The sequence below is a fragment of the Saccoglossus kowalevskii genome, chromosome 10 (assembly GCF_978046115.1).
Source record: "Saccoglossus kowalevskii chromosome 10, keSacKowa6.1, whole genome shotgun sequence".
NCBI classification, from domain to species: Eukaryota; Metazoa; Hemichordata; class Enteropneusta; family Harrimaniidae; genus Saccoglossus; species Saccoglossus kowalevskii.
Window position 1 is genome coordinate 30,130,596 of NC_140650.1, and position 27,378 is coordinate 30,157,973.

Below are 27,378 nucleotides of genomic sequence, written 5' to 3' on the forward strand. Positions count from 1 at the left end.
TGCACATAAATTTGTTTCACGATTTGATTCAAGATGGCAGAATGATGGCCATTTTTGTGCTGAAAAATCATCAAAATCAAGCATTTCTGGCATCTCCAAATCAAATCTTGGCTGTTTACAGATGGATTTTGTTCAAACTTGGTACATACACAGGACATTAGGGGACCTTGATGCATGTCATTTTGTTTTTCAGATAAGATTCAAAATGATTGACTGGCGGCCATTTTGTTTTAATAAATGCAGTTCTAGAGCCATACATGACTGATTATGTTCAAATTTTATATATTCATTATACATCATGTCATAGATACACAGATGTATTGGTTTGATGATCTGATTCAAAATCATTTTGTTATAATTAATGCTGTTCCAGAGCAGCTTCTGCATCTCTGACACAGTTTATGTTCAAACTATATTACTCTAAACAAAACTATATATCTTAAATTTGATAACTAACAGGGACTATGCCATGCATGGCTTGTTTTCTATAGTTTACATTCAGCTCGTTAAAAATCAGTGAATATAAATTCCGTACAAATACCCAAAAAGTCTTTTTAGCGAAAATGAATGTGATATGGTCAGTATTTGTAAATTGACAATGAGTTCTTACATTTTATTATTACCAGTACTATAAACTCAAGGTTTCCACGTTTCTGAATCAATAATTTCACAAGAAATACATCGGATTATTTTCACATTTGGCAACTCATACACATATGACTGACTGTCATAGAACTTGTTTATATTATTTGGTTGTTTTTGAGATTTCACTGTTTCTACCTTGGTATATTTTCGAGTGTATTTGTTCACATCGTGGTCAATTGATTACATTTTTGAAAAGCCCCTTGTTGTTACTTGAAATAGTCATCAAACAGTCAATCACCTATTTATTTGATTGATAAGGATGTACCTCATTAATTATCATTTAACTGTTCATATTAGTTTTATTTAATTGCTCTCCATAATTACTGAGGCGAACATCACTAAATGAAATACTATAGAAACCATAAACTAAAATTTATAGCCATTTTAATTTTCTTTAAAGACTTAAAACACAATGGAAACATAAAAACTGTATTAAATCTATTTTTTAGGAACAAGGGCAGTAAGATTATTACTTGATAACTGTTTTTTTTTTAATGACAATACATCTATATGAAAGAATGAAGCTAAATGTTAAAAACAGATCTGTTCTCAGTGTTGATCTCTTTTATTGCTCTCAAGTGTTTTTTGATTTAATATATGCTAATATATATATATATGCTAATTTATACAAATAGCATCAATTTATAAAGCAGAAGTCATCTTTTATTTGTACAGAAACTAATCTCACAGCTGGTCAATCTGGTTAAAATAAATATGTATTGTGCAAGCTAGACTGCGAGATTTATTGTAGATTTCACAATAAACAAAAACATAAGGCAAGAGAGAAAAAATGTCAAACAATAGATCTTATTTTAATCAGATTGTCATCTTTATGGACGTTGGCATAGCAACAATAATGCCAGGTCCTGACATTAAAGGTAGTCTTTTAGCCCAGGACGAGAAGAAATTTGTACATAGTAACAACAGACTATAGTAAATATATAGGCAACATACAAGTCAGTTTAAAACTTTTAACATCAAGTCTAAATCCAATGCACTTGGCAATTTTCATTTGATCAACTGTTTTGATGCGAGTCTTCTACATGTATCTGTGATATTAATACGTTGTGTCAAATTCCTCATATGCTGATTTCCCCTGGAAGTTGGATCTCAAAAAATAATAATATAGAAAGAAAGATACTACAAGTAGAAATACTTCTTGTCCTGTATTTTTGTCAAAATATACCTATCAGTTAATGAAACATGCGCCAGTCAACTAGATCTACTCTGTATCTGTCACTAAGGATACTTAAATTGTATACAAAATATCATCAGTTCTGGCAATTGATCCATTTGTTTGTTTGTATTCTATGGTATTCTGTCAAAGTACCATTATCATTTATTTCCCATGAGTGTATAAAAGTTCATAATTTATTTTGAAATTACTCATGCTTCGTAATTATTTGATACCCATCCAAATCTGGGGCAGGTCATAAACTGGACCAGATGACAATGGCATTTGACATACCCGTAAACACTTTCTTCAATATTGTAAACCATTTAATTTTTGCTGCTAGTGATTTCCATGATTTGATTATTAAAGGCATTTGTGAAGACAAATTTTGGTAAATGTCAGTACTCAGTGAATGTAGGAAAAAAAGTCACAGAAAACAAACAAACATATGTAACAAATGTTTTACATATCGATAGCAACCAGTTTTTAGAAAGGCAAGCTAGTAAATTCCAATTGATGTGTCATTATTGAGGAGCATTTTGCCATTCTTGATGAATCACTATTGCTTGTTATTAGAAAATATTGATGGCATTATTCTCAGTATATCCGAACAAATGGCCAACAACATTGCCCTTAGTCTGTACTAACCACTGTTTTCTAACATGCGTGAACGCTATTGGGTCTAGCCGATATGCAAATATATGAGATTAGATTTAATCTTATCCCGTACTTGGCGTAGCCTGAACATGACTATAGTCACACACGGGTTTGTCCCCCTTGTCCCCCTTGATGAAACTGTTAAGCTTCTTTACTGCAAATTACTGGTGTGTCCTTTTATCCTGTACACCATTGTACACTTCAGAGAAATTGTCACTGCTGCAAAATTTTGCGATATTCACTGACTCGTGTAAATTTGTCTCTTGCAAATCAGTTTACAGTAGCTTTACCATATTCTGTTAGAAACATATATGCTTAGGTTCAGTTTACATTTAGTGTGCTTAAAATTCCACCAACATTTCATGTGTCTCTACTGAAGATGCACTCTTTTAAATACAGCAAATATAGTATGTCAATTTAGTAAATTCGGCCCCAAAACTGATTTATTATCGTCTTGATTGGTGAAATACACATTTTGTCTGCATTTTATGCTTTACAGAAAGTATTATACTGTATTTGTCAAAATAAGTAACATTTTAATGATTCAATATACAACAAATGTAATTTACAGTTTATATGTGCTTCTGTTGAAGCAAATATGGCATATGTACTTAAAGAGGAAACAATGTCGCCGTACCCGTTTGCTATTACAATCTGTTTTTTGAAATTCAAGATGACACATCTTATAAATATATAAATTTGTATTCATTCAAAAAATACACACAGTACAGTACAGACATGTATTTTCAAATTCACCATGGCAACTGTTGCTAAGGTCAGTAATAATAGAGAGATATAAAGATGATACATAAAGCGAAAGTTGATACATGTGTGAAATGAGCGTGTATGTTGTCATCCGTAATATCCAGCTTATTATGTTTTGATGCGCTGTACGTGATTCTCTGCACATATATGTCAAGTACCCTGCGATAGAAATAATGTACCAGATGGTCAGTACTAATAAATTTGTTTCAAAATGCCACATTATATATATTTACTACATTGTTTTGGATAATAACCACATTTTATGTGCTTTCACCTGTAGGGATTTATCTGGTAATAGACTTGGTAGTATCAACAGTAGCATGTTTTCTGGACTTGATCGCCTTGAAAGATTGTAAGTAGTGATAATCCTTTTATGGGGCCTATGCTGACCTGTTGATAGAGTAATCAGTTATTAAACCTTATAACCTAGATATTTTGAAAAATGTTAGGAATTTATTCTCGGTATAAATAGCAACTCACTGGTTGCAGCAAAGGTGTTTCATGTTATATATTGAGAATGGAAATAAATATCTAGTTAAACTGATTCACCAGAAATTTCAGTTCATTTAGATTTTTTAACACAAGATTCAGATCCTCTTTTTGAAATGCAACACAATGTGAAAAGCATATGATAGTTGGATCACCTGTATGACTCTATTGGAATGTACCATTTTATTTGGGAGGGGGACAGTTGGAATGTATTGTGGTGACAAATTGTTGTAGGACTGCTGTAATGCTAGTCTTATACTTTTGACCCAGTATGACCATTGAAAGGCCAAATGTACAGGTAAATAAACCATATTGTTTCTCTGTTGCTGAATGAGCTGTTCCAAAGGCACCCAACTCTGCTATGTTGTCACCCCTGTTACTGAATGGGTTATGCCAATGGCACCCAACTCTGCTATGTTGTCACCCCTGTTATTGAATGGGTTGTGCCAATGGCATCCAACTTCACCATGTTTTCACCCCTATTACTTAATGGATTGTGCCAATGGCATCTAACTGGTGTGTTGCTATTAGAGTGTAAATTGACAGGAAATCACTTCACAGGTCATTCCAGTCTCTAATGTTTCCAAATTTGATGCATTACATGCTCACCTATTTGCTCATCTTTTGACTTCTCTCTCATCTTTCCTTTTGGAGTCATTGTCATTAAGAAATAGTTGAGTGGTCCACTGTGGAGGTGTAGGTAGAAGTATGATTTATGTTTCTAATCAGCTGTTTTACATGGCTATAGGCTGTTTTCCGAACTGTAGATATAGGAGCATGCATACAATGTATGTGTGCAGTTACTTCTCTATGTGAAAAGTCCAATTTTCACCTCAGCTGCTTGAAAGACTTGTTCTCAGAACTGTCAACTGAAGCACCACACTGTGTCTGTTTTACATATTATTTGATTTTCCTTTGCTAGTTTGCATATTTGGAGTAGTGGGAAAAAGTTTTTAAAAAAATTCCTTTTGTAGTGAATAATACTTGACAATTCCACAAAACTGTTTAAAAATTATATTTGCCCAGAATAGGTTGATTGTATCCAGGGAGCTGGAAGGGGGGGGGGGGTCATCTTCCATCTATTTATTTGTACTTGAACCATTGACATTTGCCAATCACTTTACAATAGAGATCAGCTATATTTATTAATTCTGAATGTGACAAATATAAAGTGATGCTTAATTTATTATCTGACACATTGAGGCAACTTTCTCTATATATCGTATACGTCACCAATGCAAAGCACTAGGTGAATTTTCAAAATAGAAATTACTGTAAAATCTGTATTAGAAAATGCGATTTCTATTAAAATGGTACAATGCAATGGAGGGTATGTGGCTTCTATTAGAGCACCTACACATATGAGAAATGATGAATTTTTGGTTTTCAATTATTCAAAAAGAATCTGTGTGACTTCTATTAGGGATGTAGCTTCCAATAGTGATTAAACAAAATTATTTTCTATTTTAAAATTGTTTTTGCTCTATTAGTACTTGTTCTATTAGTAGTTTATGTAAATGACATGGTGTGAAACTATGGTCAAAGTAAGTGTCATTGTTATCAAGTATACAATCAGTGATTATTTTGGCTTGTGTGGAGATGCGCTTCCAATAGAACAAATACAGTATTTAAATTGTGTGGGAATTGTATCTTGTGAATGACATACAAATTGTGGTGATCATCGTTCCAAGAAAGATTGCACAACATGAAGCGATAAAACAAGCTGTTTCATGTCAACCACAACATACTTCTACGTTACCATGTCTAGTGGTCTCTTCCTAAATGTGTCATTTGCATCCTACATTAATGTATCACGTGTGTAAGATTTCTTGTCAGAATAATAATAACTGTCATGTTTTTCCTTATTTTCAGAAATCTTTCCGACAACCAGATAGCTACTATTCCTCAAGGCACGTTCAATTCCCTGAGGAACTTAGACATTGTGTGAGTCATGTTACTTATTTGTTGATATGTAGCAGCAATTAGATAATTGAGTTGTAGTGTGTAGATTGTTTTTTTTTTTCCTAATCCTTAAAACATCACTCTGCAAACAAACAGCCTTATGACATTTACAAGATGACAACAAATGCATGTCTACAACTAATTGCAATTCGAGTGATAATTACTGTTACCATGACAACTGGGTGAACTTCAATACTGGTACTGGAACTATGTATAATATTGTTGTTTGTCTATCAACTAGTATGTTTGACTACAGGCCCAATTGTTTTGGATGACCTCTGGTTGTTCATTTCATGACATTATATTTCATTATTACTCTCTTTATTAACACCGGAGCTGTTCATATTACTGATTATCCCTCAGAGTTAACTTTTACATTTTCGACATCTTCTTGAAAATGGCACGATTTGTTCATTTGTTTAAGATATCTTCACATCTCCAATTTTGATGAATATTTTTGCCATTTTCGGTAAAAAAGGGTATTTTATACTTCTTTAAAATGGTTAGCCTGGTTACTATGATATTTTATTTTTGGGTCAGACCGAGCATTTCATTTCTGAAGGTCAGATAGGTCAGTAAGAGCCTAAAGAACTTTAATGCTCTGAACTTGACCTCAAAGTGCTTTCTTGTATAAAAGTTTGAATTAGAATTGTATAGTAGATATTAGATTGTCAATTTCATCACGTCTAATATGAAAGAGGAAAAACATTTATCATATTTACTTTATTAGTGTTGCTTGTATATTACAGGTGTGTTCCTATTGTTAAAATATTTAGTATACAACACATGCATTTTTTTATTTATATGCAATTCTACATGAAATAGAGCAAATACGGTATATGCACCATGCAAGATCATTTCAATAAAAGTTGGTCAATAAAATTTTACATTAAAGGTGACTTATACTTGAACCTTTAATGCTGCTAGACTGTATGTGTAATAAAAATTGGCAATTAGGACACAAATAAACGTTCTTGTATCGCTTTATCATGGATGTACAATAATAAAATTGATCAAATGGTCGCCTTTGATGTGCATGATGTATGCGATGAATCATTTATAATTTGTGATTTAGAGATGGTCTCTTCATAAATGTTCAACATTTAAACTTATAACATGGTTATAAAATTTCCAGTAAAACACGAGTCGTTAATGTGATAAAACCAGTTTTAAGATTTGCAGTCTCATGGATATACATGGTGATAGTCGTAAATTTTCGCTTTGTGTTAATGTTGAACTTGAACTTAATGTTCAGTGATAAAACAAGTATCGTTGAGAGAAAACCACTTGTATTGTGATACCATTAGAAAACATAGACCGTGTATCATAGTTAGATTGTCTCTCAAATTCCTGTATGCTGTAGAGCATACATGACTGTAAATGAAGGATTATTAAATTAAACTCAGCTTTGAATTGTTTGAACCATTATACTGTCTGTGTCAATTAATATCATCATTCTCTATGTACATGTACATTAATGTCTTGGGGTTGTCTCATATCTCAAGCTTGTATAGTCTAAGGTGCATCCAATCAGCCTCAAAGAAATCATTGAAATACAAAATGTTGACTGTACTGAACGGATGACAGGATGATGTCCTCATTTACTCAAATATACATGTAATTGTTAATATGGATAATTCTTTTTAAATGTGCTCGTTATCAGTTTGTTTAACATTGTCATTCTGAATAAGAAACTCACCTGATGCAAAAATTGTACAGACCCATAAACAGTTCATCCTGAAGTCAAGTGAGAGTTTGTTTCCCCGGAGACGAGGATGATGACATTTTATCTGTTAATAATGTTGAGAGAAGAATTGAATTTCCCTGTGCATGATTTTATTAATGGTCCAAGGTCCCAGGGGTTCACACTGAACTTGGAAATGCTATAATGTCATTTCGTACAAGTGCTTGTTGACATCTTGCCGTTGTAGGTGCTTCTGCCATCTCCTTGACATTTATAAAATGTATCAAAACTCTACAACTGACACCCCATGTGCTGTGCAGGTCTGTCTGATTAACTGCTTGAAGATAACAAAGCATCTGTTCATTATAGGTGGCTGACATCTAGTGTGTTTTACTTCTTCTCAAAAACTACAAGCCCAATTGTTTTGTAATTTGATATGTACCTTGGGTGTTCTCCATATGACAATAACTTCATGATCGCTCTCTTTATTAGCTGCGCTGTGGACTTGACAGAGCTGAGCTGTTCATATTACTAATTGTCCGTCATCTTCCAACTTTGCATTTTTGACATCTTCTTAAAAAAGACGAAAAAGCCCAATTGCTTTGATATTTTATATGTAGACACCTTGAGTGGACCTTAGTCAGATTTGTTCATTTTGTGACGATACCTTTCTCTAATTTCAGTGAATATTTTTGGTAAAAAAATGCTTTTTTAAACTGTCAATCTACAATGTATACAGCAGAGTGTATATTAATTTTAACCCTTTTTTCTCTACTACTTATTTGCATTTTTAATACAGCAAATACGGTCACACAAGATCATCTCAATAAATGGTGGTCAATAAAATTTTATGTTGAATTTAAGGTGAATTTAAAATGCTATTTTCAATATTCTCATTCTTTCAACTTCTTGTTTCATTTCTGTCATCAGTGACTTCAAGTCTGATTATCTTGTCTGTGATTGTTTGATGGCCTGGATTCCTAAGTGGACTAAAAATAACAAACGCAATATAGCCGATACAACCACCTGTGTCTATCCAAGAGCTTTAAAAGGGGAAAAATTAAGGGAACTTCGTAAAAGAGATCTTCATTGCGGTAAGTGAATAAGAAATATTTGAGTTACAAACAGAAAAATTAAAAAATTGAAAATTGATCTCTTTCAGATATTTTATTTATCTGCTGTTTGAGTCAAAAACTACAATATGTGTTTCATTCAGTGCTTTAATATGATGTTATTATCATCTTATATCACACACTCTTATAGATTAGTTTGGAAATGAACCAAATTGCTTTCATTCAGTCAGCAAAAAAAAAGTTACAGTACACACTGAAGGAAACAGAGCTTTTAAAAGCAATAATTCAGAATCCATCTTGAACTAGCTCACCATACATTAAATCTATCTGACAAGCAACCCAAACATCGATTTATGGATTTTACTATTAATATTTGTTGGTGGGCACATGCTTGTCTTGGCATTAACTTCTACGCAATTTACTTCAAGGTATCCACGCAGAATATTGTATACAAGAATAACACACCTCAAACAATGGCTGTTTCTGAACACGTGATCCATTCCAAATTCCAACTCATACTCATAGAAAACAATAACTCTTTTAAATCTAATATCTTGTCATGTTACGGTATACATTCATGATGTTGTTGTACACAACTATCTTGTTATTGGATGCCACCATCATGTTCTGATGTGCGTTCATCATGTTGCAAACATGACAAATGCTCTCCATAATATGATGTTTGCACACGATATTAGGAAGCATGTACAAACCTTCTACATTTTAACTTTAATATAAAATATTAATTCTTTAGGACATTTATAATAAAAATACTCGTATTTCAAATTTTCAGACTATCCTTTGGAGCTGCCCGTGTTTGACTTGTCACCTCTTAACAATCAAGTTGTGTTTCTTGGTGACACATTGCCAATGACGTGCATGGCAACTTACCTCGATGAGTCTACGAGAATGTCATGGTTTAAAGACTTGAAAGAAGTCAAACAAAACGCATCTGCAGGAATTGGAGTAGAGGAACACATATCTCGTGATAGGTCCATAATAACAAGCAAGTTGATAGTACATAACTTAGTGATGAGTAATGGTGGTTTATGGGAATGCCGTGTGTGGACGTCAAGAGGAAACGACTCGCGCGCTGTCAGTATAATCGTTTTAAAAGATAGTGCTGAGTTTTGTCCAAAGGAGAACACCTCAGATAATAAAGGTAATTGATCTATAGAGGGCACATTTTATAACATAGAGGGCGCACTTTATCATTAATCATGATTATGAGATTATTGTTTCTTTTCTCTGTCATTTATTTATTATCATCGGAAATGCTAAATAGAAATTTGTTGATAATTGTTATTTCACTTTCAGGCACTATATCATGGCCATTGACAGTTGCTGGTATAAAATCATATCGTCTTTGTCCGAGAGGTGCTGGTAGTGGATATACAGGTGTACCTGGTAAACCTTCAGCCAGCAGACAGTGTAACATAAATGGTAACTGGGAAGTACCAAACACATCTGATTGTCAGTATTTTAGTACTGATACCAAATGGTTAGAAGATTTATCCTTGGTAAGCTAAACCCTCAATCTTCTCACCACCAGTTCCTTTTTTTCATCACAAATGAGTCCCATTTATAGTCTGCTCTTTCCTTCAGAAGAAAAATAGCCACATTTTTTGAGTAAAAACTAAAAATTGACTTAAATTGTTTCCAAAATTATGGTTCATTTCCAGAAACAATGCAGAATATAAGAAAAAAGTGCAGACAAATTTGGTTGAGAGAGTCTGGTGGTGATGAGGTTAGCCTATTGGTACTTCAACATGACCTGTATGTAATTCTAAAATATTGCCTAGGTACATGTATTGAGTATTAATTTGAATTTTTCATCCACAGAGCAATATTAACAGTACAAATGCTTTGAGACTGGCTAAGGAACTCGAAACACAGACATCAGATGCACATACCTTTAGCAATGATATGGATGTGGTGTTCATAGCAAGAACAATGGAAAAGTTCAGTAAATTCATTGATCAAGAGGTGAGCTTCATGTCTGTATTTGTTTGTGAGAACTTTCTTTAATCTTGCATGGTTTCATTTAAATATGGAGAAATGTATGTTTTATTAAACTTATAAAAAGCTTGATGTGACAAAAAGAGATTAAATACAGCACTTGTCTCACTTACCTTCAAAGCTGGCATGATGTTTGGCTACTTGTTGAACCACAAACAGAGTTCCCCATATCTTTACAGAGATATCCTTATAAACAAGGGGAAAAAATCCATATATATGAACGTGGATGTATTGTACATTATTAGTCCCTGTTCGGACGAAGTTCGAAAACGGGGACTTATAATTCGGTCTGCGTCCGTGCATCTGTGCGTCCGTCCGGAGTCATATCTCAGAATCCCTTAGACCGATTGCATTCATTCTTTGCATGTGCCCAGTACTTTATGTGGGACATATGCACATGCAGTGGTTTAGCGATTTGATTCAGAATGGCCCACTGGCAGCCATCTTGTTTTTTGAAAATGTTGTATTTTGGACATGCTTTGTCAGTTGTCATTCAAGCTTGGTACATAGATTATACATGTCAGGATACATGTTCATGATGATTTATTTCACAATTGGATCAAAGATGGTCGACTGGCAGGCATCTTGTTTTTTTTTATGTGGTATCTTGGACGTGCTCTGTCAGTTTTCATTTAAATTTGGCACATATATGTACTTTATACATGTTAGGATGCATGTCCATGACAATTTGTTTCAAAATCTGGTCAAAGATGGCCAATTGACAGGCATCTGACTTTTTGGCCTTACTACTATATTTCCACAATTTATGTACCATTTTCATTTGTATTTGGCACATACATCATACATATCAGTGTGTTTCATAATCTGATCAAAGATGGCCGAATAACGGCTGTTTTTATTTTTGGCCATATTACTACTACACGTAACACGTGTTTTGATGTAAATAAACAATGTGTTGTATACGCCACTTGGAACTCAAGTTTCAAGGACATGCTTGCGACAACCCCTCCGCTTTAAAATGACGAGCACAAAGAGAATTTTCAAAAATTTAACGGGGACTGTGTCATTTTCAATGACTTGTTATAAATATAATTTGTTACTAAATATTGTCAGATTGAAACTTTTTGTTCAGGGGATAGTCACCTGATAATAGTGATAATGTAAGACTGTCAATGAACCAATCATGTTACTAGAAAAATATCACATGGTATGAAGATAGTCAAATGTCAAACTTTCCATGAACCAATCATAATGCTAGAATAATATCACATGATATGAAGATAGTCAAATGTCGAACTGTCCATAAACCAATCATATTGCTAGAATAATATCACATGATATGAAGATAGTCAAATGTCAAACTGTCCATAAACCAATCAGATTGCTAGAATTATATCACATTGTAACTAAAGATATACAAGTATATTAAATCACTAAAAATCATGGGCATTCATGATATGAGGAATGAATGTTTTATGATTGTGTTTTCATTTAGAAATAAACTACTGTATGTAATTAATCACAACAAGGCAGTAGTTGAAAAATAAACTAGTTACAATTTTGAAACTCTAAAAATATTAGGTGCTATTTTTACATATGCCTAAGATAAGCTAGGGGAAATTACTGTAAAAGTACCTAATATCAAGGCATGGTCTTAAAAGAATATTGCATATTTAGAATAGGGTTTAGTTTCTCAACTAGAGTTTTAAATCTAACCCCATTCTGACTACACTACATTTGACCTTTATTTCCAAAAGGCAGCAGCTGAAGTAAAGAAAATTGATGTACCGGTAGTGAAGAAACCGTGTGTGTGGGAAACCGTTGTGACGTACTGTTTCAATCACTTTTTCAATCGTTCTAATGTGACATTACAAAAATATACATTTGTAACCTATTAGTGACCTTTTCAAATATGTTTATGAAAAAGGTATTCAATGTGAAGTATTTTTAGCAGCCCAGGGCAGAATGACTTTTGAAATGTCTGACCCTGGACCTGTCCTGTCACTTTGATATGTACAGAAACTCTGACCCCCGAAGTATGACCCCTTTAATCTAGACCATGAATGCTCATACATTTTCTAATCCTGTGTCATTATAAAAATGTATATGGAAATTGACAATGGGTGATGTAGATATAGAACTTATGGCAGGGTTGGATGTCACATTTAGAGTGACAGCAAACTGTCATAATGATACAGGTACAATACTCGACTGAATTATTTTAACAACTAGATTTGATTTTAACAATTGTCTGTCTGTCTGTCTGTCTGTCTGTCTGTCTGTCTGTCTGTCTGTCTGTCTGTCTGTCTGTCCCACAGATATCTGAAGAATCAGTGATCAAATTTCAGTGAAACTTTGTACAGACATGATTAGTTTAGGGTAAAAATCTGTGCATATTAATTACGTAATTTGTATAATCATTACCGGTAATCAAAACTTGGGCTTTTTCAAAATAGACTCATATGAAACAGCACCCGCTAGGAAGCCCCACAGTTGAACTTCACTTAAATTCACTACTAAAATATTCATTATTCCAAAACTCCCTTCATCCTCTGATTTTGACACGCAATGTTATGAGTATTTTCAAATACATGGTAAGATTCTTGATAGAAAATAATACTGGTTATAATAATCCTTTGTTACAATAGACTCGTTTGAGGGCAATTCTAGCAGGAAGACACAATAAATTTAACACCACTTTTCTTCCAGTTTCCATGGCAACTGATACTAGTACAGAGACAGTGATTACTATTGTACTCTAATCTGGTTTTAATTTTGTTTAAAGACGGAACCATCCACTCAATTCAATATTACTGGTAATCTTGTCCTTTTACAAGTTCAATTTTTTTCAAAATTATTGCAAGGAAAATTCAACACTCAGTAATAATTTTTTAAGCTGAAACTGATTATTTTTTTTGTCAATAAATTCAAAATGGTCGTCCAACAAAGACATAACCTAATGAGAGAAATATTAATTTTTCACTATCGAACTTGAAAACATTTTATGTTGAAAATTACATTTCACTTGAAAAATGTGTATGTAGAAGATGGCAAGATAATATTTGCTTTATACTTTAACAATTACCCAAAATATTTATCGTTTATTCACTCTATTATATTCATTTTTATTTTAACTTAAAACTAAAAACTGTTTCTCATACTGACAAATGATATGATGTGATCGATGTTCGGTGGCAGACGTTAGTTTATCTTTATCACTATATAGCATATGTGCTACTTTTATTTTAATCTTCTTTTATTTTAGTCTTTTTGTGTATAAGCTCTGTTATTTTTACTGCCTGAAAGCACTTCTCTCAGCATAAATTACTATCCTGTGGCAACTTTTAACACAAATAATTCAGAGGCCAGAATTGATATGGCATACTTGTAATCTGACGCTTTTATGTTATTGCGTAATCATAATTATAACAAATATTACTCAAAGCAATAAATCATCTCACAACTTCACCAACTGTAGAAACTATTTAGATTTCTAATTTTTTATGTGAGAAGTTACAAAATACAAAGTTTAATATATATTCAAAAAGTATAAATATGAATATTTAGTAAATACTGTAAAACATGTCTTTTTAGCCAGCATCTATTTTTTAAGCTGATGTAGCTAATCTGTAATTTCGTGATCTCAGGATTTAAAATAAAGTACAATAAAATTGTTGGCACTTTAACTAAATTAAGATTCTGTTAATTGATGATTCTCTAAAATGGCATGTATCTATTTCAACATGTCTTACAGTAACTTATAGCAAGGATATTTATTGAATTCATTTCTGTTGGATACTATTGAAAATTTGAGAAATTTCATCTTATATATTTCCTTACTATTAACATTTCATTGTAAACTTTGTGACTATATGTTGCAAATTTTGTTAGCATTCAGTACAAACCCATACCTTCCATAATTATCATTACCGTAAAAAAATTCATCATGAAGTTACGACAATATCAGTATTTAATACCACAAGGTCAAAGGTCGAACAGCCCACAAACCAATCACAGTGCTGTACTAAACACCATACACAGTAGTATGCATATATTTGATACATTGTCATATGGTTATTTGTCAGAAAAATGTCATCATGTGCAACAATAAGAAATATCTTTTGTTGTAATTTACAGTAGAAATTTGGTAAATTTGAATAACCACTGAACAGTGATTTAGTGTATTACAATATTACTGAGCTTGCTGGAAGCTAGTATTAATTTAGCTGAATTCAATTATTTAAGACCCATTTGCAAGTTTAACAATTACTCTTAATCTTCTATTGTTATGGAGTATTATTTCTAAGATTATCCACGCTTCATTGATTTTTCTCATTTTTTTTATTAATGAAAAATTACTTGTTTTTCATATATATTGGAAATCCTGCTTGTCATCTTAAGTGCAAAATTAATGTTATTTTCTGCAGAATTCTCCACTGGCTGTGTTAGTTTTGATCAAAAAGGATCAATTTTCTGATTACAGTCCAGTCAAGTATCCTAATATAATATTCATATATAATATAATGTTAGTTTATTTCCACTCAGTAATACAAATTGTCAGTTTTATTTTGTTCTGGATTGGATTGGAAACTTATAACCACAATTGAATAGTAACTGATATAAATCCACTTAAAAAATGAATCATTATTTCCACCACCACAAATACTGACTTTTAAATAATGAATTTAAAAATAAATAAGAAATTCAAGACTGTTAACTGAGAGTTTGAAATTTCCTCTGTAAGCTGCTCACATTTTAAATGTCACCAGTATGCAGTGAAAAACTATGAAACTACATCACATTATATGTTATATACTAATATGTAGTTGTTGTAAACTCTGCTGCTCAGTTAGAAAATTCACAACTAAAGTCTCCGCAATATCTTTGTAGACATATTTTTTGATTAAGCAGGAATAATATTCTAACTAAAATAATATATGTGACCCCAGAATATATCACAAAGGAAATTTTATCTCAAATATGATAATCATACCAATTTTTGTTTGTCTTTGTGTCTCAGTTTTGTCTTGTTGAGCATCAAAAATTCATATCACTATGGATGCCTGGAGTTGTTCGTTGTTCAATGGTAAAGGATTCATTTCATTCTATCAGAGTCATCTAGTTACCGTATCCCGTGATATACATTATATATTGCCTCTCAGCTAATGGAGAATATAATGTAAAGCTCTGTCATATTACTGTATCTCTAATTCCTCTTACTATGATGGAAATATTTTATATTTACATTTTCGTGTAGATTTTTTTGGGTAAAATTTTAAAAATGTCTAGTTTCACTGAAGAGATGGGAAAGTCAAGTCTTGTCTCCCTGGTTACAATCGTGAATTCAGCCAATTAAATGTGAAAAAAATATCTTCTTCTTTGTTCTGAACAAAATTGAAAAATGTTTAATTTTAAATAAAGAAAATGGCAGCACATAATCAGAAAAATCACTATTATTATCTAATGTACAGGCAGACAATTCACCAAAATTTTGTAATTGTATTCCAGTGTTCATTGGGAGTCTGTTGCTAGGGTCAGCTGGAGACATCTGCGGCCTGGTAAAGAGATTTGAGTTCCTAAATATTAGAAATCATATCACAAAATTTAAACTTTGTAAGCATGGAAATGGAAAATAGTTTGAAATGATGCTTTGTGAATAATATATCCAGACGACAATAGTAGTCCACTTTATATATAATTTTGAGTGTCAGATGAAAAGAAATTTATAAATAATTACATGAAGAACTTGGCTTGCTTCCCTTCATTTCCGTGTTTACGCTAGTAAATGGCCAATTATAAATGTATATTTTATACCTGTGTAATTCTAGAATAATAGGACTATTTATTCTTTCATTCTTTTTTATTCTTAGAGTCTGAGGCTCATGACAATAATTGCAAATTGCCAACTTTTCTGATCATTCACAAATTATAATTTGACATATTTTTTTTTTTTTATTTTCTTAGAATTTTGACTGAGACTTCTTTACTCACATTACGATTACACTGTCATGTTTACAACATAATAAAAACAAAACATGACATCAATGATTTACAAAGTCTGTTATTTGTTCACAGCTTGGCAAAACCATGATTAACATTGCTAGTAATGTGATGGAAATGAAATCAGAGTTATTAAGTGCTGGACAGAGGATTGAACAAGCCTGTACGAGGTGAGTGAACTGTAGAGGGCACTGTACTATATTGTGATTACTTTCAAAGAAGATATGTCAAAGTGAAAAAATAAATGTGTACTAAATTTCTATGATAATACTAGCAATAAAATTAATTTGCAATGGAAATTCTATTCTATTATGATTGAAAGAGGTAAAATTCAAACATTGAAGTTCTAGACCTTAACCTTTTGTTTAAGTTTAACATGCATATTTGATTCAAAAATGTTGATCAAGAATTGTAGCAAGTTGAATATTGTGTCTAATTGGTTCCAAATTAACAAAGAGATTAATAAAATCTTGCTTTTTGTTCCACCCAGGCTTGTGATGGCAGTAGAAAAATTTGCTTCAGATGTGTTATTGAACAAAGTACAGATTATGGAACACATTGCACCAAACATTGGATTGGAAGCATTCCGCATCAAAGCTGAATCTTTTGAATCATCACCGATCACATGTGCATCATTTGTACGAGATGGTGGAGTAGACACAGCGTATGACGACAAACATTTTAAATGTTTTACTGCAAATATTAACAGTAGTCAGTTGAATACTGATTACAAGGTGAGGAAATATGCAGTGAGTTAAACATGAAGTTCAAAACAAAATATTGTTTAAAATATTTGTTATATCTGACAGGCAAATTGTATTCCATATTTAGTGTTGTACACAACCTGTACTGTGGTATCATCTTATGTTAATGTGTTATTACAGTGTTAATGCCATTCAAACACAAGTTGGTTAACCTTTTCACCACTAGTTCCCTCTTTTCATCACAAATTCCTGTTTATAGTCTGCACTTTCCTTCAGAAGATTGTGACAAAAATGGCCGAATTAAACAAATTAAAATTAAGGTCCAATTCCAGAAATTTTGAAGAATAAAAGAAAAATGGGCAGACAAATTTGGGTGAGAAAGTCCGGTGGAGAATAGGTTAACCTCCTAGGTTCCCCTACAAATGGTTGAAGCGAGACCAGTGGCATTGACTCCTTCTTTCCTTCCTCTGTTTGAAGTGATTCATAGTACAGTGCTCCATCCCAGGTAGCATTTGAACTAAAAATTATACATAAGAAATGTTATGATTGGCCAAAAGTGTAGATGTGGGGACTGAGTTGCCAATGGAAAAGCTTGTATCATGTGTGAACTAGCTCATGTGATTAATATTATTAAAAAAAATTATGACTACATTTTGAAAACCATGGTAAATGGAATATAATGTTGAGAAAATTTCCTCTCTAAGAAAGAAAAATCTGTTGGCATGGTAACAAGTAAAAATAAACTATTATTTTGTTTACTTTGTAAAGCCTGTAGAAGCATCTATTCAGCTGCCTGTCTCACTAGTTAGTAAATTACGTGATACATATAGCGTAGGAGCCGATACCATGTACAGACTACAGTTCTTTGTTTATAAGAATGGTAAATTATTCCCGAACACTGGTAATTCGACAAACTATGCATCGAATGATGGACGAAGAGATGTGAGTTCAACTGTCATCTCCAGTAAAATTGGTGAGTTTTTTTCTTGTAATGTTTGTTATTCTTGTAGTGGTGTAAAGAGTATACTAAAAGAAAGAAAATTTGTCGAACTTTGGCACAATTTGTGGATGGAAATCTATCTTCTCCACCAAACAGGTTCTTCTATCAGTACTCATTTATGTCTTGTACTTTTGCCATCAGTGTGGTCATCTGACCTGTTCCCTTGACAACATGGTAAATGTCCTCATTTACATAAAAATTCATGAATATGACAATAGCATCTCTTACCAGAGACCTGTAATATCATTGTAACTTGATCTATTCTCTCTTTTCAGCTGATTTAAATGTAGAGAATTTAACAGATCCTGTTATCCTGACATTTAGGCCACGCCCACAGGGAGCTGATCCCGTAGCTGGATACTGGAATTTCAGGGCTTTAGGTATGTAGTGGTATTCATTACTGGTTTCTATAGCAACTAGATTGCATGTTGTATAATATGGTGTTCAGTAATAATTATAATATTTTGATATTTACAATTTGTGTTAATTGCTTCTACCAGTTTAATTATTGTTTTTTTTACAAATCAGCTTATCCTTTTCTGCTCTGCTGTTGACTTTGTTGAGTGGAGCTAATCATATTACTGATTGTCCGTCGTTGACCGTTTTCCTTTTTCAACTTTTAAGAAAACACAATTTTGATTGCTTTGATATTGAACAATTATGTCCCTTGGATGGATCTCTCTTTGATTCGTTCATTCCATGTTGATGTTTTCAATTTTCTAGTTTTGGTGAATATTTTTTTCGTTTTTGGTAAAAAGTGATATTTTCGACTTCTTGTTGAAAGCCAATAGTCTGATTGATTTGATATTATACGTATAGGTAATACGGATGGATCTACCTCAGACTTGTTCATTTTGTGATAATATTTTCAATTTGAAATGTGCATTGCTAACAGCAGAGCTATCTCAGTCGAAATGGCTGTTTTTTGAGATTCCGGACAGTCGTAATCTGCTTTAGTCCAAATTTCATGCACTTAGAACAGGAACAGCACAAAGGCCTGACTGGACATCATTTCCCAGCCTGCAATGCAGCAGAATTTCACCGATTGCTGGAATCCCAGCATGCAATGCAGCAGAATTTCACTGATTGCTGGAATCCCAGCATGCAATGCAGCAGAATTAAGCTTCCGACTGGAAATTTTACTAAATACTACAAAATTCACTAAAATGTTATCTCATTGGTTCATAGTAACTTGGAATCTACTTGAAGTTACACACCATACATATGGTGTATATTAAATTTGTATTTATATGCTTTTATTTCTAGATGGCCGTGGTGCTTGGGATACTACTGGTTGTAAAATTGTACAACAGAATGAGAATCTGACATCTGTACACTGCTCCCATCTTACAAACTTTGCCATTCTCAAGGTAACCATATTTACTATACATATTCAGTGAATGCAATGTGGACGAAAACATCTATTCTTTAATATTGTAGATCGAAAGTGTTGCGTTTGTATGGAGCACAATTAATATGCATATGCATTGTACATACAAAAACAGCCAGTGCACTTGCATATCAGAGAATTTCATTGTTTCTAAGAACGAACAATGTGGTACGTGAACACCTTTTTTTTTTACACAATAGTCAAATGTATTCATCAAAACATATAGTAGCAAACAAAAATACTGAAAATGATGATATTTCCACCAATATTAATTCTTTGATATGTAAAAAGCATTGAGGTTGTTGTGGAAAATGTCAACTATTCATATTATAAAAAATCCCTGTGTGATTAAGTTTTTTCTGACTTTCTTTCAATCTGACAATTTTGTGTTATACAGAAACACCAGTGTGTATTCATTATTGTTTAAAACATAAATAACTAGTAGTTATTGTGCCATGCTTGCTGTGCAGTCTTGAAGTAGTGTTTTGAAGTAGTAAGACCCACTAGTTCAAAGTCACATGTTGTAATTGTTCTGATACCATGTGTTGAAAGCCAGCATCATAATATAACTGAACACATCCCTGGATGCTAAGAAATTGACAACAATATACAGGATTAATACACTACTATAATAAGCTCTGTTTATAGGGGGAGTGGACTGTGGTGTACATTATACAAGAAATTACCACAACACAAAAAAGAAACGAATGCAATCCCTAAACCACAATGATTGATGCTTACTCCATCACAAAGGGATAGTAAAGCTTTTCTAACAGACCCTAATAGTTATTGGAGTGTGTGCTAATTGTCTTATTCAGATCACTATCTAAAAAGGCTGTTATATAACGACCTTTGACACAATGGCACTCATGCAAATCACCTTGGCCTATTGTGCAGAGACAATGAATCTCACCTAAATGCCCCCAGCTTTCAAGACCTTTTGGGTGAGGTCTGTGTATTTGGCACTGTGTTTCTGGGCAAACACCATGTCTTACTTTACCACTCCTGGTTTTAACTCTACACAGGATTTACACAGCCCAGACAACAGTATGGAACGTATGGGTGGCTGGAACACAGGACTGTTACAACCCATAGTTTATGTTGGCAGCGGTGTTTGTGTGATTACAATACTCGTGACCATCTTGACATATATCTGTTTCAATAGGTAAGTACTGAGGGTAACTGATGGACGAGCTGCACTGCTTTGCATATCATCTGGCACGTTGTGATTTCTAAATCCTTGGTTTCTGTATGTATATTGCAAGTTACTTTCGTTTCTAACTTGCTATGTGTCAAATTCTCTTGAGATTCTTCTGTTTTCTTCTGAATTTACTTGTCTGTTTGATTTCTTTTACAAGTGCATGACAAAACCCCTCCCAGACAAAAAAAAAACGTACATAACCCCCTCAGACAACGGGCAAAGCCCAACCTGGGCAACACCTCCTTTCTATGTTAATACAAAACCTCCCTTTCATTGATATAACTATACAATTTTGTCGGAACCTCCTTTTCACACCAGATACATTTTCTAAATGATTCTTTGTTTTGTTTTTTTTCAGTCAAATTCGCTTATCAAGGAAAAGTGTGCACACATTAATGAATTTAAGTCTGTGCATCATCATGACAGTCACAGCCTTCACAGGGGGTATAAATCGCACAGAACCAAAAGTTATCTGTTACGGGATTGGTATCTCAATCCATTACTTCACTTTGTGTACACTGGTATGGTTGGCAATAGCATCAAGAAATCTCAATAGACGACTATGCAGGAAGGATAAAGTATTGCCACCCGGTGAACCCCCTCCTCCACCCAGACCAATGCTTAGGTTTTACTTTGTTGGTTGGGGTAAGTATCGTGATCTAATGCTTTGTCAATGATTTCCCAGAAAGTTGGGAAATTATATGTATTCAATGATTCACATCCAATGTTTTATTATGATTTCTAAATCAGTGATCCAAAAATTTATAAAATTTTTTGGAGTTATTTCATAGTGTACCATACTTGTATTTTCAAGAAAACAATAGTTGTAGTTTTTGCGTAACTGTAAATGCATTTATTGTTCACTGATAAATAAAATTCGCTTAATTAAATTCTCTTTATCATGAAGAACAACAATAGAACTCATTCTTTCTCTGCCAAATTTGTGAACAAAACCCAGTAAAATTGCTCAAAACATCAAAATAGTTAAATTAAATGCCAGTGAAAATTAATGCATGATTTTACAGTATTCTGAATAAACCACCATTCATACTACCAGAGTAGTCACAATGGAGGACAACCAGCTGGGGAAACACTGTTAGTAAATGTTTATTTCATTCCACAGGTCTTCCCATCATTGTTGTTGGTATCAGTGCAGCTGCTGATATAAAGAAATATGGGAGCTCAGACTAGTAAGTACTGTACTTATTCATTACTGAAAAAACAAATGAATTAATTAATAATCATATAATAAGTTGTTCTAATTTTCTATCTTCCAAGAGTGTGATCCTGATTTTTTTTTTTTTTTTTGTGAGAAATTTTGTAGCAGTGAACTTGTGACATCTTTAATCTGATTTCCAGTAACTTTGTGACATTTTTTAAATCATCAATGTCATGGCAAATTCTGAGAATTTAGCAGTATACTAGTATTTGTCAATGAAAACATACAAAGCACACATTTTTGCATCAAGTATTGAAAACTTTTCTATTTATTCTTTTTAGCTGCTGGTTGGAGATACAAACTAATCTTGAGAGTAGCTTACAGCTGATTGCGTTCCTTTCATTCGTCAGTTTGATGTTCCTCGTCAACATCGTCTATTTCATCAGCACGTCAAGGAAGTTGCAGACAATGCCCAGGAAGTATGAAGTCAAACAAATTGAGCAGAACCGTGAGAACGAAAATGCCGAGCGTGACCTACCGCTCACTGATTTGGAATCTATTGGTACTCACACTGCAGCAACATCAGTTGCCACTAGTTTTCTGGATGCTGAACATAGCTACCAGTCCCAGCTGCGATCGCTTGTTTTCATAATGTTCTGTTTCATCGGTGTGTGGTTGTTTGGTGCCATGACAATAACGCAGGAATATCACTTGAGTTTGTTGTTCAGCTACCTCTATGGGGCTGCCAGCACCGCACTCGGAATTTTCATCTTTGTGTATAATTGTTTGTTACGAACTGATGTCCGTCTTAGTTGGCAGCGCTGCTGTGGTTGTCGCCGTAAAACCAGATACGCATACTCTGTAGATTCTGGCGCAGCTTTGCAAGGCAATGGACATATTTATCATCACAAGCAATCAGCAAGCAGCATTGATTCGTCATTCACTAACCGTTCAGTCACCACAAACCGCTCTTTTCACTCCAACCCAGGATACCGACCAGTGCCGCAAGGCAGAAAAATGACTAATGCAAGCATTCCATCTCACACTGCAACATACACTGATCATTCATTTGATGGTACGATTGATAGCAGGACACATCCGTATGCTTTGCAACAAAGACCAAATGGATATCCCCCGCATCATAGGTATATGCAGAAGTATAAAAACCGTCCACCGAATATAAAATATCCTCCTCGTCCCCCACAGCTACCAGTAAACAGAGACTGTGGTATGAACTATTACATATACCCTGAAAATAGACCTCAGAGTCGGGGTAGTATGGCGGATAGCCATTCAAGTTTTCCTGAAAGCTTGGCTTCTACGGTAAGAGGAGGAGCAAGCCATTACAGTAGCGAGGCCAACACCCAAGTCAGCCTGAACACATTCTCGCAGCAAAGAAAGCGAGACAAAGAAGGACACGAAATAGGACGGGGTGAGTCACGTGAGAGAATAGGAGGAAGGTCACGCGATAAACTAAGGGGAGAGCCACGTGAGATTATGAGGGGGGAGTCACATAATATAGTGAGGGGGGAGTCACACGAGGATTGTCATAAGTCGCAAAACAGTTTACCCAGCATTCCTAGGGATATATCCCGGGATAGCAGTTTAGGGAGGGAGGCAAGGATCACCAGAGATAATGATCCAACAGCATCAAACAGCATCAAACCAAAAACACCTGACTCTGATATACAGGAGACTGATTCCGTTTCACCTCCCTGTTACGAAGATGTAACAGAACCTTGTTATGAAAAAACAAATGGGGTTATAGTCGAGAACTCAGTCGAGGAGGAGCAGTCACAAGTATCAGATTCAGGTTCTGGCTCCGGCTCTGAGTCGGGCATGGAAGGATCTGAATGTGGCAAAAAGAAAAAGAAGAAGTCCTCTAAATGGAAGAAGGAAACCAGTGTATAAGAAAGACAGTGTACTTATTTAGAAGCAAGGAATTTTTATGATGTTGTGAAAATACCCTTTTAAGGCAGTACAAATATTATTACAATTGGAACCACTTAAAACTGGAAACTCAAAACTAATATTCCTTGCCCTATATAGTGTTTTGTCACATGTGACAAATAACTTTGGCCGCCCTAACTCCATGAAAAAAAGGAGAAATGGACCACACAATGAGGCAATTATTTTTGTAGCATGTATGAAATTAAGTGCAATGCATTGTACCTGTAAATACAAAGGTGTTTCAACTTTATAGTTTTTGAACAAAATATCTTTTCTTTCCTCTTCAGCCAGAAAATATTCAAATATTCTGATTTAAGTTTGTAACAGTCAGTCATGTGCATAAAACTGGTATTACCAACATCCATTTCTGGCCAATCTGATAGCAATTAGCATGTTGCTGCCATGGTTATGATACCAAAACAATTATTTCATTTTCAAGATTACTATTGAAAAAAAAAAGAGGCTGAAGACAATCTTCAAATTTTAACTTGCCAGGACAGATGCGCAACATTGTATTTTTATGTAGATAAACTTAAAGCAGAATAATTTAAATAATTTATTTTCTCTCATACCTAAATTTTATTGCATGTATGTGAGTGAGAGCTATAGTTTTCACTTGATAGCCAAGGGCTAATCATTTATTGCGACTCTGATCACAAAGTGAGCATGTCTGTTTGACATCATGTAAAAGTTTTGCATTATTTATCCTTTGAAAAGTACATTTAAGATTTTGTTTTGTTCTTGTCTGTTCACACCAAGAACCCTTTCCTCCCTGGAAGGAATAAAGTGTATCACTTTTTTTGGAATTATCAATACTGTTGCATGATATTCCAGATGGTAATGTTAATTGAATGCATTTCTGTCTTGTCACATTTTTTGCTTCTGCTGACTAACCCTCAGTTAAAATAGACAGTCTTTTTCTAACATACCCTCCCTGTGTGTATATGAAATTTTTTCTATTCAATGATATTCTCTATAACACTTTCTTAATATGCAGCTGCTGATTGGTTTAAGGTGGATTGTTACTGACCAATCAAAGCCACTGATGCGATCCTATTGTATGTAACATCCTTTTATTACGCCAACATGTTGTTGTTTTTTTTATCTATGTTCACCCATTTTTGAAAGCCTTTTCAACCCAGCTGCTGGTGATTTTACACAATTTTGACTTTAATAACATGCAGGGTATTTAGCATAAGTAGTTTTAATGTTTTTGTCAAATTTGTTCTATTTACTGTATCAGATTCTGGGTTTTCACTTTTAGAGGTTTGGAATCATGTCAGGCCAAAAGTTGGTGCCATAAATTTTATATTCGTTTTTTGAGAGAATTTGTACGCAAGTATACATTGGAATGTGATCATTGCCACTTGGTGGCGCTATTTACACAAGTGTCAGGTGACTACCAGTCTTGGTAGTATCTTGCCATACATTTGATATCCATGGTGACCACCAATAGCATTCTTGTTTTGTATCATGTGATGCAAGGCAACCAATCAGATATGAAAAACATTTATCATAGAAGTCATCCAATCATGTGCATTCTACTGTAAATATAATGTACGACTCTTTCATTCAACTCCTGTTCTGTAAATGTTAACATTTCCCAGATTTTGTCGGATATAATTGTAAAAAAATGGATTTTAAAAAGTTTAAATTTAAAAGTTTAAAACGTAAATTTGTAATCCAATAGTAGATATAGAAAACACAATTTAAAAGTTATTTAACAAAACAGTATCACTTCAAATCTTGAAACAAAAAAAGGAATGTTACATGTATTATTTCCTACTTGTCTTAACTATCTATATTTGACGTGCATTGCACCAGTCACAGCGTGGTATGAGCAGCATTATCGCACTTTAGCTTTTAAATCACAATCTTTTTCTTTTTTTTAAAAAAAACAACAAAAATATCAGTCTTGTGAAATTAGCCTGGGATTTCTGTTCAATAGTCTAAAAGACTGATTCTCCTACCAATGTATATGTGCATTTCAATCTCAAAAGACTACATCTGTATTATATTTTGTTTCTCTTAAACATTGATGAAGGCAGGTAGTAGACTAACCGAATTGGTGTTGCATTAAGCAAAATTAGGAAATTAGATAAATTCAAATCATTTGATAGCCTTGGTTTTCAGTTTTCATTATTTGAACTACTGATGTTTATACTTCACTGAAAATTTACTGAAATTTGTCGGATATTACGTGTTCACTTTTATTGTACTCTTTCTAATCTATTTCAATCCAGATGCTGTCCATTGCCACACAATGATAATCATTGTATACTTCTAAAAGGCAGCCATATATGGAAGTACAAGTCCCAAATGCAAATATTAGAATTCTAGGATTTAAACTGGTCAGAATATTTATTGCTAGTGCATAAAATGTTTATTTCTGACTGTAAGACTACAAAGTGTTGTGTAAAGTGAGCATTGTCATCCACAGCACAGGGGATTTTTTGCACTTCAGAAATATTGTCTTTGATGTTATTTTGTAGAAATATTAAATACAGAAAGTCTATTTAAACTGATTCAAATGCTTTGTGTCATTGACTGTTGAGTGGAAAGTTTCTTAACCTGACCTAGTTACTGCACCACTAGGTTTGTGGAAGTGAGCAGAGTACAGCCTCCCACCATAATAATAATGGATAATGGCTTATATAGCCATTTGGCAGACATGCACTGAAACATCTATGAATTTATGATGGATAGTTATCAAAATCTATAGTAAATTTAAGAACAAGAAATTGAATTACATAGTCCTGAAAGTTTTCAGATTTCTGAAAGTTTGAGCATGACCAGTCAGAGTATGTCAGATAAGGCTCTGTAACCACATTCACTAAATCAAAATGGCCACCAGATCTGAAAAACAAATTTATCCTTATATGGTGGAGATCCAGTTCTGGAATGGCACAAATGCTTGATCATGATGAATTTTTAGCACAAAAATAGATGTGTACATGTATCCCAAGGGGCATGTATGAAGTTTGAATGTGATCCGTTTAAACAGAGACTAAGGCCAGACTTTTTTTATTCCTTGTTTCGCAAGTTTTTATAAGGCAATTTTTTTGAGGGCAAAAATAAATATAAAATTCTTTTTTTCCCATTGGATTTGTGTGATTCTCAAAGAATTGTAAGCGAGATCATTGATCGGAGAGAAGAAATGAAATAAAATTTTATTCCATGTATAACCTTGTTTCTCATCTGTCGATACTTCGATACTTTGATCATGATATTCTCACGAAAATGCAACATGGATTTGTTATGCGGCGGGCGGTAAAAAAATGAAGATAAAAATAATATTTGTTTGCGCTTACAAGTCGGCGGGTGCAAGAAATTACGCTGAAATAAAATTATATTTTTATTTCATTTTCGGCTCCTGTTCATTCGGCGGGCTCGCGAAACAAGGGATAATAAAAGTCTGGCCTAACAAAACATTTCTAAAATACACTGCTGCCAATGTTATGAATAAACGCAATCTGGTTTGTAGTTGAGACAATCCCTGGGAATGCACCAGTGCATGTGCTTCAAAATAAAAAAAAATAACCAAC

General features: G+C 33.6%; 1 protein-coding gene across 1 annotated transcript in view; it reads left to right on the forward strand.

The window, feature by feature from the left end:
- LOC100366945 (adhesion G protein-coupled receptor A3-like) overlaps window positions 1-26,358 on the forward strand; it is an 84,060-nt gene extending 57,702 nt beyond the window's left edge. The window contains exons 4-18 of the mRNA XM_006825896.3: window positions 3,522-3,593; window positions 5,603-5,674; window positions 8,307-8,470; window positions 9,243-9,611; window positions 9,767-9,969; window positions 10,292-10,435; window positions 16,505-16,599; window positions 16,920-17,163; window positions 17,902-18,106; window positions 18,409-18,513; window positions 19,400-19,503; window positions 20,549-20,688; window positions 21,083-21,369; window positions 21,848-21,914; window positions 22,225-26,358. Coding sequence (XP_006825959.2) covers window positions 3,522-3,593; window positions 5,603-5,674; window positions 8,307-8,470; window positions 9,243-9,611; window positions 9,767-9,969; window positions 10,292-10,435; window positions 16,505-16,599; window positions 16,920-17,163; window positions 17,902-18,106; window positions 18,409-18,513; window positions 19,400-19,503; window positions 20,549-20,688; window positions 21,083-21,369; window positions 21,848-21,914; window positions 22,225-23,794 — 3,841 coding nt within the window. The 3' untranslated portion in view covers window positions 23,795-26,358. The remainder of the gene's footprint in view (window positions 1-3,521; window positions 3,594-5,602; window positions 5,675-8,306; window positions 8,471-9,242; window positions 9,612-9,766; window positions 9,970-10,291; window positions 10,436-16,504; window positions 16,600-16,919; window positions 17,164-17,901; window positions 18,107-18,408; window positions 18,514-19,399; window positions 19,504-20,548; window positions 20,689-21,082; window positions 21,370-21,847; window positions 21,915-22,224) is intronic.
- Window positions 26,359-27,378: the final 1,020 nt, after the last annotated feature.